Source organism: Plectropomus leopardus, chromosome 6 (genome assembly GCF_008729295.1).
Source record: "Plectropomus leopardus isolate mb chromosome 6, YSFRI_Pleo_2.0, whole genome shotgun sequence".
Classification (NCBI taxonomy): Eukaryota; Metazoa; Chordata; class Actinopteri; order Perciformes; family Serranidae; genus Plectropomus; species Plectropomus leopardus.
This window is the reverse complement of record NC_056468.1, coordinates 14,246,323-14,259,549: the sequence shown is the minus strand read 5'-3', so window position 1 is coordinate 14,259,549 and position 13,227 is coordinate 14,246,323. Positions and strand designations below refer to the sequence as shown.

Sequence of the window (13,227 nt, the reverse complement as noted above, 5' to 3'; positions counted from 1 at the left end):
TATTAAAAAAATCATTCAAATTGTTGAATGAAAACAACTACCAGTTCCACTGCAGGAAAAACAAGGACAACAAAGAAGAGGTGCAAACCCATGTATTCATTTCAAAATGCACACATTAAGGTTTGCAAGTTTATTGCCTCTTGATATAAAGTATAAACAGCCCCTCAGTATGATAAACAAAGTCGAGGCAACAGGGAAATAACTGAAGCACAAAATGTCTACATGAATAAACCAACATGCAGAAAATAAGGAAAAAGTAAGACACAGTCTTTCTTTAGTCTTTCCTCTTTCTCTTCACCCTCTTAAGCAGGCACACTCGCTCCCTCTCTCATACATTATCCTAGCCAGTCACCTTTAGTCTTTCTCTTTTCCTCCTACTCTTCGGCTTTCCTGCTGCAGAGCCAGAAAAATAAAAGCACAGGCAAACTGGCACACAGACAAACACACACCCTCATTGTCTCTCTCTCACACACTTACCCCTTTCAGACCGCTGCACTGACCCAGGATAAACCCACATCTGCTGCCAGTATGAATGAGCCAAAACTACGGTTCTGTGACCCTGCTCCTGACCTGCATGTTAACATGAGTTTGACTCTACTTGGCTTCAGTATACAGGAGTAAACACAGGTGTATAAATGCAATGGGATTGTAGTACAGGTACTATAGAAAGAAGTTTTCTTTGGATCCCTACAGCAGTTATTAGCTACGACATTAAGATCTCTCAAGAGGGACATGGCAACAGCATGACCAGCTACACTATCGCAGAGTCACCTCTGAAGCGCCTGTTAACAATCATCAGACTTTTTTATTTATTTATTTTTACATCACATTTTACTGTCCAATTGCATCTCTGTGTGTAAAGGTAGAAACAAAAGCACAGGATTTGTTGATGCCTCATCCTGTCATTGGACCTCTAAAAAAAGTTGATGTCAGCTCAACCTTTATTTGTAGCACACCATGCCTATCAGAAGTGATAAGTGTCAGGCGTAACTTTGAAGCTTTATGTCACGAGCTTTCATTGAAAGTGACCTGTAGCCTGTTGCAGTGTCACTCGTAGTGTAATTACAGCATAAGTTACACAAATGTTTATATTCCCCTGCTGTGTCAGTCATTTTCATTCTCCAGTGTAAATATCGCAGCAACCAATTGAAATAAACTGAAAATCATACACAGTAGTGTTGCATTAAAGAAAAACACAGTAATCTTGTGGGTTCTAGATATTTAACCTGTGACTTGTTTTTGATGCTTTGTGGTCCGTGTTTGTGAGAACCTCTGCCAAGGGTGTTACAGGTTGAGACTGGGTTTTTTTTGTGTGTGTGTGTGTGTGTGTGTATGTTGTTAGCAGAATTATGGGAAAGAAAAAGAAACACAATTTTCATTGATCTTAGGTAATGGGTGTCCCATGGGCCAAGAATGAACCCATTATATTTATAAACCAGATATGAATCAAATTATTTTTCACTTTTGCTAACACTGAAAGAGAGGAGATTTGGCCTTTACAGAAAAATGCTGCAGATCTTGAAAAACTATAGATGAAAGTAAACTTCAATAATAATTGGGGGTGACTGACAAATGTATCTGCTCAAAGTTCGAGCAGAAAGCAGTTGTTATGGAGCACTCAGGGACAGTGGCTTGATTGGAAAACTGATACAACTGTAAAACCACCATAACTGTAGCAATGATTTGTGCACGCACGCATGCATGCACGCACACACACACACACACACACACACAGATGATGAGGCTTCAGCCAGGCACAACCGTATTTTGGCGTCATTCCCACAGATCTAATTCTTACAACAGATTTGCATAACATACAAGACTGGACTATGGGCCTTGGTGGAGGTCTGCGCTCTCCGACTGCCCTCCTAGTTTAGTTTGTTTTTAAGTGTGCTAATAATACATGATAAAACATGATAAAAACAAGTTTAGCAATCTGGTCCTGCCAACTAAGAATGGTGAACTGTTGCAGTGGGTAGGGGCCAGAAAACATGCTTAACATCTTCAGAGACTTGTTTTGGCCTCATCTTTTTTTTTTTAACCTTTAACTATTCAGGGAGGTTTCACTGAGAGGAAGCTCTTTTGCAGGAACGCACTGATCACATCTGCACTTCAACACACACACATACACACTTGGAAGCTGCCCAGTACAACCCCAGTCTGATATGCTGGCCACTGTGCAGGTACACTGGAGTGGTGGTTGAGGTTAAGGGCCTCACTCAAGGGAAACTTCAGTCCAGGGATGAAAATAATCACTACTTTTATCTCGTTGTTCCTCAGCATTTGTTCATATTTGAGACGTGAAAATGTATTCAGTCAGATGGTCAGTGACTGACAAATGATCAAGTGACTGAGGTTAAAGGTTTACTATGCAGGATCTTCCATTACAGTTTGTAATCACACACACCAGTGAAAGTGAAAGTAATAGCCAACCCCAGATTTACTCATTTGGTGTTTTGCCTCGCTACATTTGCGCTTTCCCGCACCATGTGTCTTGGATGTGTGCTGCTCACAGTCTGGCACCTGATCGCTACCTTTTTATAAAGCCCTGATCTCACCTGCAGACCCTGGGGTACACGCCCATAAACATCCCAAACACAGAAAATAAGAAGAGAAATAACCGATTACAGGCAGAGTGCAGAGTCTCTGTAGAAAAGTACACTGCTACACACCTCCAGAGGGTCATAAGGGATAATCAGAGTGATTACTTCTATATGGCTCCTATACCATGTTTTTTAGGAAGGTTCTGCAAAGCATGGAATGGGGAACACATGGGGAAAATGAACTCGCAGTGAGAGAGCACCCCAGAGCAAAATGAAACATGTTTTACTGAGTGAAATAAGAGACAGGCCTTACATGTTCTGCTTTCTCTAATAAAATCAGTTAACCATAAAGGTTGTATTTCTTTGATGGTCTTGAGGCGAGGCATGACAAGAGTGTTTCAGGTTTTGCATGGGACAATGGGAAGACTCTCTTTTGCTCATTCTCAGTTTCTTTTTTCCCTTCCTCCCTTGCAGCGACCCCCCTCCAGTCACATACCCATACACACAGTGATCCGTGGCTTTCTGAGCGCGGTCAGGAGGGAACCCCTGTGATGACTATCAGCCTGATAAAAAGAAGGATGGAGAATCTATCGCAGAGAGAGAGAGAGAGAGAGCGAGAGAGAGCGAGAGAGAGAGAGAGAGAGAGAGAGAGAGAGAGAGAGATGTGCCAGACAGCAGAGAGACGGCAAATATATCTCTCTTTCTCCAAAGCTGACTTTTTGAGACTGCACATGGTGTATAGGCACTAATAATTGCAGAATGTGTTCAAAGAGAATAGACTTTCTTTTTGGAAGACTTACTGTACAAGGATGAGGATTGCTTCCACTGAGCACATTGTCAGAGTATGCTATCAAAGTTTCATGTGATTGGTAAATGTTTTATGGCATTGTTAAGGTTATAAACCACAGATGACTATTTCTTTTCACATTCATACATACTTCATGAAGTACAGCATTCTTGATATAAACACCTATCCCACTGTTGGATTTACCTGTTCCTGCACTCTGCTATCTGTGATTATACTGACGTAACAACTGGACAGGTTTACACTAACTCTATCTCTCCACCTCTGCCACATAAAAACTAGCGTAGCCCCAAATTTTTGTATTTGAAATGTGGACGGCATTTAAAAGAACATTTTCTTCCTTTGGCAGTAAATGGATTATCAGAAAAATACTTAATTGGCTTGTGAAGTGAAAGAACATTATTGCAAGAGTGAAACAGGGTTTGTGGACTTTTATAATATTGCCAAAGTGCACTTTCAGTGCTTCTTTCAGCACAGCAGTGGTAGAATTTTTTAAGTTCAGAGAGCAGCAGCATCAGATTATCTGGTCTGTACAGCCGCTCCTGCTGAATGATTCACAAACCATTGTTCTGCTCTGCAGTATTGTGTTCAGAAGATCCATCAGTGTGAGCATCAGTCAACCACTGGAACCCCACTGACAACACAATCAATCCACTTGCATGCTGCACAACCATGACCAATGCTGGGCTGCCTGCAGAGTACTATGTGTATTACTGTATGTGTGTGCATGTTTCTGTGCGTGTGCTTCCCACGTGCACATGCTTTTGATTGTTTTGTGTGTGACTCATTGTGTTGCAATTATTATAATAACTGAAACACAGAATAATACGATTAACCTACTGTATGTTTTACAAACAGGGAAGACTATCAGATGATAAATACCTGCTATCATGCTAATGAGTGAATTCTATTTCAGCACTTTTACTTCAAAAGTTATACTAAAAAAACACTTTTATAAGTGTGTGTGTGTGCGCGCGCGCGTGCGTGCGTGCAAGTGTACTTCTCATTATAAATTAATAAGAAAAATGCCAGTGGCAGCCAGCAGTACCAACAGTCACTCATCTGGCAAATATTCCTCTCCCTTATAAAACACATTGTACACTATGTTCAAAGTGCGTTGAAGCGAGAGCAAGCAAGGAGTAAATAAGTTAGTGATGCTGCAAAACTCAGATACAGTAAAAGCTGCTAGCTATTCGTTTGCATCACAAAGGATGTCACACTATTATCCTGTGAATGAGTATAAGGTTGTGTGTGGGTGTTTGCATGCACTGCTGTTGTGCACACTTTCAAGCATTAAGCATCTCTGCACTACCAGTTCCCTCGTCTCAAATCAGTAGGTTCTTTGAATGGATTTTTGGATAGATGCCTGAAACACGGTCTGCGGTTAACACAAGCTTAAGATATTTTCACGTTTGGTTCTAAGACATAAAATTTGTTAGCAAATACCCAACTCATGCATCTTAACCTTTTAGTTGTCTTAAAAATGCAGTTGCAAATAAGTGGCTAATTGAGACTACAGAACGTCATCTCGCTGAACACGGCTTTACAACCTTGTTGTGTTGGTGATGTTGTAGTCATGCGATTGTAGTGAAGTTTACTTAGCCTTACGTTAGCTTTTTACTTCTGCATTAACACTTCAAAAATCACAAAAGTGGTGTTCATTTGTGTACATTATCTTGCATGTTAAGTATCATGAACTATTGTTTGCCATAAAGCTTAGTTTCTGTAATAATCCAAAACGTAATGGAAAAATCCCACTGGCTTTTGATGAGGGAACACCGCATCAGGCCACAATGACTTTGATAAGAAAGCATCATGCTTCCTGCGACTGCGATCAAATGCACCACGATAATCGTATGCGCACACACACACATGCACACACATGCACACACACACACACACACAAACACACACACAAAAAAAAAAGATGCATATCACCTCTACATTTACAACATTCCACAGCATTAACAGGAGGTTGGTTCATGTGAGTGACAGTGCTCTAAAGGGACTTAGAATTAAAGACTGCCAAAGGGATACAGACTCTCAAGGTGGAGGCCATTTGGTCCCAGATGTCATCTGAATACATTTACATCCACTTAACATTACATATCATGCATAAAAGATGGGTTAATGATTGCTTCAATAAAACTTTCATGACGAGCAAGCTTCATTTGACAAATCCATTTGTTCCTCCTTCCCATATTTTTTTTCCATTTCTGTGGCTTCTTTATACAGCAGAGACATCAACGCTTAAATGAATGGTAATATTACTGTTATTATTAGTTTAATTGTGTGTGTGTGTGTGTGTGTGTGTGAGCATCTGTCTCTGCGATTCTGTCAGTGCTTCAGTGTTTTGTACATACAGTGCTTATGCATTAGATTTTTCTGCATCTGCAAATACACTCATGCATGTGCAATATGTGCATGTGTTTCTGCTGGCATGTGTTGTGCACATTAATGAAAGTGACACTCACCAGCTCCTTCTTCTTCATGCACTCCATGAGAATGATGAACAGATGTTGGGCCTGTGTGCGGCTGTAGGTGAAAGTCTTCTGGATGGTCACCAGCAACTGGTCTCTCAGAGACTCGTTAATTATGCTGCAGAGGTGTGGAAGGAGAAAAAAAAGTGTGTGTCAAGAAGAGGGTCACATGAAGGTATGGAGACTTAAACAGTGAGAGGGAAGCAGGAAAATCAGATGTGTTTTGTCAGTGACTGAAACCAAGGTTGACTGGGTCTCTAAGCATTACTGTATCAGAGTCCCTGGTGAGATGTGAATCTCACTCTGGAAGTTTACCTTTATCTGTAGCTGGATATATGAAGCAGTAAACAATTCTGTTTTCATGGTGTGTCTTATGAGGAATATACTGAAAAATGTTTACAGTATGTTTTTAAAGTAATGCATCAGCACATTTCAGAAAATGTGTACAGTTTTGCAAGTTCTTGCATCAAGTTTACAATATCTCTTTCCAAAAAATGCACATCTGCAGAATTACTTTATTGTACAATATAAAACTGTATGCTTGTCATAATCAATCTAGAGCACTATGTTTATTAAACAACATTCCTATAATGCAATATATTTTACACTGGATAAAATGTTAGGAAGTGTTTGTCCTTGGATTACAGCACAATGTGCACATGTAAGTGCATACCCTCCCTCCTCAGAGTATTTGTGTCCGAAGGCCAAAATGTCAGAGGCCCTGCCGCTGCCATCACACACCACCACAGGGACAGGGGGTGTGTCCCTGAGGTATTCCAGTACAATAGAGATCACATTAGGGCCTCCCTCTACAATTAGAGCCACCACCGGCACACCCTGTCCGATACCTGCACATGGGAACAGGTGGGAGGAGGAGAAACAGGGGGTGGAGAGTGATTGTAGGAAGGAAAACAGGGATGAATAGTGCAGGACAAGGGACAGAAATATGCAGAAGGAGGAGGGAAGTTAAGGATAGACAGAAAAAAAACAGGAGAAGAGTCAATAAATAGGTTCATTTCATCAGCAATACTTCAACTATAAATAGAAATGTGTTATCAAGGTGTGAATGTGACACCTGTGATGTGTCACGACTGTACTGTCAAGACACTGTGAGCTTTTTAATAATGGGAGAGAGATTTTTAAAAAAGCACCAATACCAAAAATAACCAGCCTGCTTTGTGCTTTGTGCTCAGTTCTTGTAGCATGGATGTGTGAGACAGAGAGAGAGAGAGTGAATTTGACTGATAGACCCCCCACTGATCCACGCAAAAATGTCTCCTTGCCTGTTAATCACAGGCTATTTAGGGTAATTATGCATAATTAGCAGGTTGGTTTTTCTGAACACGTACAGTCTATGTATAGGAGAAGGTACTGTAGATATGAAATTTATTGCAAAACTCTCAAAGGAATTTCATGCCTTATTCTTGCTTGTCTTGCTCTCTTTTCTGCTTGACTATTTTTTATTGCTGAGCATTGCCTTTAAGACACCATAAACCCTGTAAACCCCAGAGTCTCATTGTCTCTTACCCCCTCTATGTTCTCTCCCCTTTTAGTGTTCTCAGTCCAATCCATTTCCTAATCCCTCCTCCCCTCATCCCGCTCTTTCCTGCTCACTCACTTCCTGTCTCTCCAGTCTTTCTTTCTATAGACACCCCGTTCTTCTGCTCTCCTTGCCATTCTGTTTCATGAGGTTGTGTTTTCTGCCGGGTGTTTTGACTCTTCTAATTCAAAAGCTGTGTAACTGCCGGATCTTCCCCGCCCTGCACCCTCATTCTGGTCTGCATAATTCACATTGGAAGAAAGTATGGTCTGTCTCCCAAACACGCAGGCAGACGAGTGTGTACAGATGCGTGCTTACATACTATATGCACATACGCACACACATCGAAAGCATACCCGCCACCATTACGCTTTGCCTCACACAGCCTCGTGCGGCCTTGCAACAGGGACAGTTACATAAGGAGAATATTTTAGGGGCCTTGCCTACTTCAAAGAGGTAAAACGTCACTGTGCCACAACACATCATACGACCATACATCAACAGAGCTGAGGAGGAGCAAACTAATAACTTGCATTTTGTATCTGATTCTTCCGTTTCTTTTGGATGTCTATTTTTGCTGTTACTCGCATGTGTGTGAGTTTGCAGTTGTGTCACATTGAGCATTGATATTGATGACTAGTGAGCTTTGGAGGCAGCACGCCAGTATCTAAAGCAGATTATTGTTCAACTGAAACCCACCAAGGAGCAGATGAGGAGGGGAAAGCACAGCTGTGTCATTGCTAATTGGTTGCGTGCGCGCGCACATACACACACACACACACACACACACACACACACACACACACACACACACACACACAAATACAGATAAATGCACACATAAACCACAAATGAAATACAATTTTCTTTTGGCTGACTACCCCAAACGAGTGGGCACACATTTTAGGGTGACTTTTGACCTCCCAAACACTGTTGGCTTTTCTAATTAACAGACGAGGGCTTTGACTGCTGTATTTACACTTGAGGGAACTTCAATGTATCAAAACATGGATGAGGAGGCCAAGCATGGTAACCCAATCATTTGAACTAAAGCTGTCCACCCAGTGCGCACACACACACACACACACACACACCAGAAAAGTTCCCCTTGTTTCCTCCTGCAAGTGAGTGCCCTTTAATTTGCTTATTTAACATGTTATTCTTATTTAATTAATTTTATTTTTATTGTTTTGCGCAAAGGGAGACTGGCAGTAATACAATTTCATTGTATGATGTAAACCGCTTTGTTTTTATTGTGCATAAGGTAATAAACTTCTTGAATCATGAACAAACTGCAGAAAATAATGTTTTAAAACTATTTTTTTTTTACATTTACATTTGATGGAACTAAGGGTTAAAATTGTGATAATTCAATAAGTAATCTCTTGTGTGATGCAAAGGAAATGCTCAACTTTAGCTATACAAATATATGAAGAATAATGTATGTATTTATAGTGTTTTTCTGGATTGATGGACATGATGTGACCTGAATTTCAATGAGGACACTGCTTAAAAAACTGCCACAGTCCTATGCTATTTCTGGGGGTGTGACTGGGAAATGAAGCCCTGAACATAGCAGTGTTAACGCTCTGCCAACTGCTGCTTCTACTGAACTTGCAAATTTATACTTTTTTTTAAACTTATTCCTGTGATTGTTGTAAAGCTGAGAGTCCTTTGAATAATTTTATCTGTGAAGGTAGATTTTGTGGTTTGAATTCTCCCTATATATAAAAAAAACACTAAGCAGTCAGTGGTTACATGAGTCAGCACTTGGAACAATGCCTTTTCTTCTAGATGTAAATGTAAACCCACAGCTGGAGAGCTTATCTGTTAGAGTATTTAGTGAAGATGCAGTCCTTCTTACTGAAGTTTAGTGTTTCCTTTGCCAAAATGCAACACTGCTGCGCAGTGAACTGTGCATTCAGCATACGTTGTCATTTCTCACAATATTCTTGCACTGCATTACTTTTTCTTTATGTTTGCTCACCAAAAACTTAGGTGGGACTCTATTAATGAAGAGGGACATGAACTAAAATGAGAAATGCACTTGAAGTGGAAACAATGTTGTCCTTTATGACCAAATTACTCCAGTTCTATAATCCTAACACTGGCTTCCCGTCACTCACAGACCTGATTTTAAAATCTTGCTGCTTATCTATCACTCTGTGGCTCAGCGCCAAAAATATATCTGTGACATGCTTGTGACATAGGAACCCTCTAGGGCCCTCAGGACATCACAGGCTGGCTGACTGACCGCCCCAAGAGTTAGCTAAACATGGTGAAGCAGCGTTTTCATGCAGCACAGACCTGGAATAACCTCCCAGATGTTAGAAAAGCCCCGACTATGACCACTTTTAAGTCAAAGTTAAAAACGTTCCTGGTTTAAAATGCCTACTCCACCTGTGAATGACTTCAAACATATTTCAAACTTGATTTTGAATTATTTTATATAATTTGTGTACCTCTTGTCCACACTTTTGCTATTTTTATTGGTGATTTTTATTAAATTTTTAAAAAAAATCTATTAGCAATTAATTTGACCTTTTATTTCATAGCCTTTATTATGTTTTTATATTGTATTGCTCTGTAAAGAACTTTGAATTGCCCTGTTGTAAAAAAATGTGCAAATAAAGCTGCGTTGCTTTGCCTTTTCCAGAAACAGCTGCAGAGGTATACTCCAAGGTGTGCCAGCACCATAGACTGTATAAATAATGGACGTAGCTACAGTGACATAACCCATGAGTTTGTGGACTGCTGTTTTGAAGCCTTGGCATTTCAGCTGTCGCTTTTGGAGTCAGAAGTGACCATATTTGGACAAGATGTTGGAGCTGTGGAGGATCGAGGGGTGGATCTGACTCACAGACTGTAGCGATGCCTCACAAAGAGCCTCTCAGTCAAGCATATGCTTTAATATGATGAACTTTGGGCCTTTATATAATACAAAAAAAAAAAAAAAAAAAATCACCCTCCGTACAGTTGTCATGAATGTTGAAATTAGCTACAGAGACCCAAACCGCTTTTTGTACCAGTGTGTAAACATTTTATCTCTGCTGTAAAGTTGAGCATTTTAACATTGGGATCCATGGGAATTTACTGTTTTGAGGTAGATGCTGTCACTTGTTATGTTTCCCTTTCTGTTTTTCACTATACAGTTGGTTACAGATGTACCGAAACTACCTGTTTTTGGATAATTCTGTGTTTCTAATAAAAAAGCCAAAAAAAGAAATACTACTGCAGCCTGTTTTTGTGGTAGCACAACATAGAGCAGGCTGCAATCTAACTGTTTTATGACCTTAAAAGTCTCCTTGCCAGTCTGTGTGTTATTTTGGTGCTCAGTGCAGAGCGCACAGGTGGGAGGAGAGGTGCAAACAGGTGGGAGGTTCATTTAAATAATGCAGTGCAAAGCAAGTTGTTAATATTATGGATCTTATCACTTTTTGCTGAGAATATATCAGAATTATGTCAGCTTTTGTTAATCTGCTGCCAATAGACAATTTTATAAAGACGACCAATTGCTCTGTTCTTTTTTTTAAATTATCTTACAATATTAGTATAAGATACAAAATCTTTAATTGCTTTTAATGTCCAAATAAACAGTTCAGCCCTAAATTTTGTTTTGGGGAGAGGGTTTACTACAGTGACATATGGTATATAGTTAATAACACGCCCTAATGTACACCCTACACAATAAACCCTATACACTTTGTGCTTTCTCTTTTAACACAGTCAGACTTGCCACCCCTTACTGTTTTAATGAGTGTATCCATGCACCATTCACACACTCCAACGCATCAGATAACACAATCGACAAACCCCTACTCGCTCCCTTGTCTCTCTGTATCTCATACATGGTTTTAACCCAGTGCCCACACCTTATCTCTCAGGAGGGAGACTACCGTGAAAACATGTGAAATAGCAGAGGTGGGAAAAAAAAAAAACAAGAGAGGAGGTCGATGAGACTCAAGAGGCCACAACTTTCTATATTTATCCCACCCAGGAGAGGAGGAAGTAACAAGAAAAAGAGGGAATTTGGAAGGGAAAGAGGAGCATGTAAGCGAGACACACATAACATGCTTAAATGGCCCTAATTAAGCATCCAGCAATGACTCATCCATTGCGTGTGCGTGTGCCTCTGTGTGCGTGGGTGTGTGCGAGTGTCTGCGAGTTTGTCCTTGTATGTGTCAAATTAGTATCAGCATGACTGGAGGAGGTGTGCTACAGTATGTGGGTCATTGTCTTCGCACCCCCCCCACCACCACCACCACACACACCAAAAATAAAAAAAATAAAAACACTCACACACACACACATAAGCATCATTATCCTAGCAACAACTAAAGCAGACAGGAGGCATCAGATCTGTGAAGGCAACATGACTCGACAGGCTACAGAACAAAAGGTCAGGGGGTCCGCTACATTAAAAGGGCAAAGCTTCTCTCAAACTTTACTTTGTCAGTTGTGTTGTGACATCATCACATCCTGACGTTTTCTTACACATTCAAAAGAATTCAGATTAAATCAAATGGTCCTGGCCACCTTTTCACCAGTAATGTATGTCGAGTTGTGTTGTCAAGGCCATGAGCCAGAGAGAATCAATCAATACATTTACAACTGGGAAATCAGGGTTAAAGGAATAATACTGATTGATGATTTGTGTGGGTGCGTGAATCTGCGCTTCTGTGAGATCTCTCTCCATGAAAAAATCATGTATGGAATCCCCATGTTGTTAGTGCTGAGCGTACCCGAAACATGTTTTGTTTTATGAAAAGTCTTAGTCTGCATCCACCTAAATCAATGTATTATCCCAAAATGTAAAAATAAGAAAAAGATGTTAAAATGATAATCAGAAAACCAACATATTGGACCCCATTTACACCACCCACTCATTCATGTGTCCTGCATGAAGCATCTGAAAAGAACTTAAATGCAGTTTTGAGCAAGATACTGAAAAAGTGTTATGCAAAGACACAAGTGCAGGCTTTACTCCTCCCAAGAGCATCTCCGTCAGTAAGCGGTCTATAGAAATACCAAATCATAAGGTCAGTCCCCTGTGAGTGTTATTCAAAGGATTTTAACAGATATGATCACTTAGAGGTTTCACCAAGATGTAACATGTATATAATCTCTAATCAGTGGTTGTGTTATTCCATGTTAGTTGTTAAAGTTTCTAGCTAAATAGCTACTGTTTTAACTTAACTGCCATAATGCAAACGTTACTCTTCCTTTGCTATTTTTGGCAGCTGGACTAGATAGGACTGACCCTGACCTGCATGTAGACAGATTGTAATCATATTTCTGATCTTTCTGACAGAGATGCACACATGTGCAAAAGTGTAAATGGAAATGTATTCAGTGTCTGTTGATTTGAAGCCAATGCAAGACGCTTGGAATCCCTCCTTTGTTCTCAAAACAATTTCCATCCACACAGTTAAAAAAAAAAATCTACGGCCGAATGAAATGCACAACACAAAAAAAAAGACTGTCAAGAGCCTGCAAAACCCATAGGTGGCGACATAACTGTAAGGCTAAAGCCACACATCCATGAAAAAGATTTTGGAAAATCTGAAATAAAAAAATTTACCAAATGGTTACCTGGAACAGTAACTTTGAAAGCTCATTTGACGCCTCTATTCCTCAGTTTGAGAGTGACTGTGCATTTATGTGTAAATATGTAAAAAGTCCTGTTAGCAACATTAAAGGTCACCACTATTTTGGCAACCTCCATCATTGCATAAAATTTGACTAAATTGCGAGACCTCATGAAGGACGTAACAGTGCACACTCTCCCATTACAAGCCCAAAACTCTGTTTTCCCTGTTTTTGGAGATTCTGAAAATCTTATCAGTCTTTACAAAAGGT

The 13,227-nt window shown here is 40.2% G+C and overlaps 1 protein-coding gene across 1 annotated transcript in view; it reads right to left on the bottom strand.

Moving 5' to 3' along the window:
* trpm3 (transient receptor potential cation channel, subfamily M, member 3) overlaps positions 1 to 13,227 on the bottom strand; it is a 159,550-nt gene that overhangs the window by 45,239 nt on the left and 101,084 nt on the right. Inside the window, exons 7-8 of the mRNA XM_042487953.1 lie at positions 6,502 to 6,676; positions 5,823 to 5,946 (exon numbers count right to left, since the gene is read on the bottom strand). Coding sequence (XP_042343887.1) covers positions 5,823 to 5,946; positions 6,502 to 6,676 — 299 coding nt within the window. The remainder of the gene's footprint in view (positions 1 to 5,822; positions 5,947 to 6,501; positions 6,677 to 13,227) is intronic.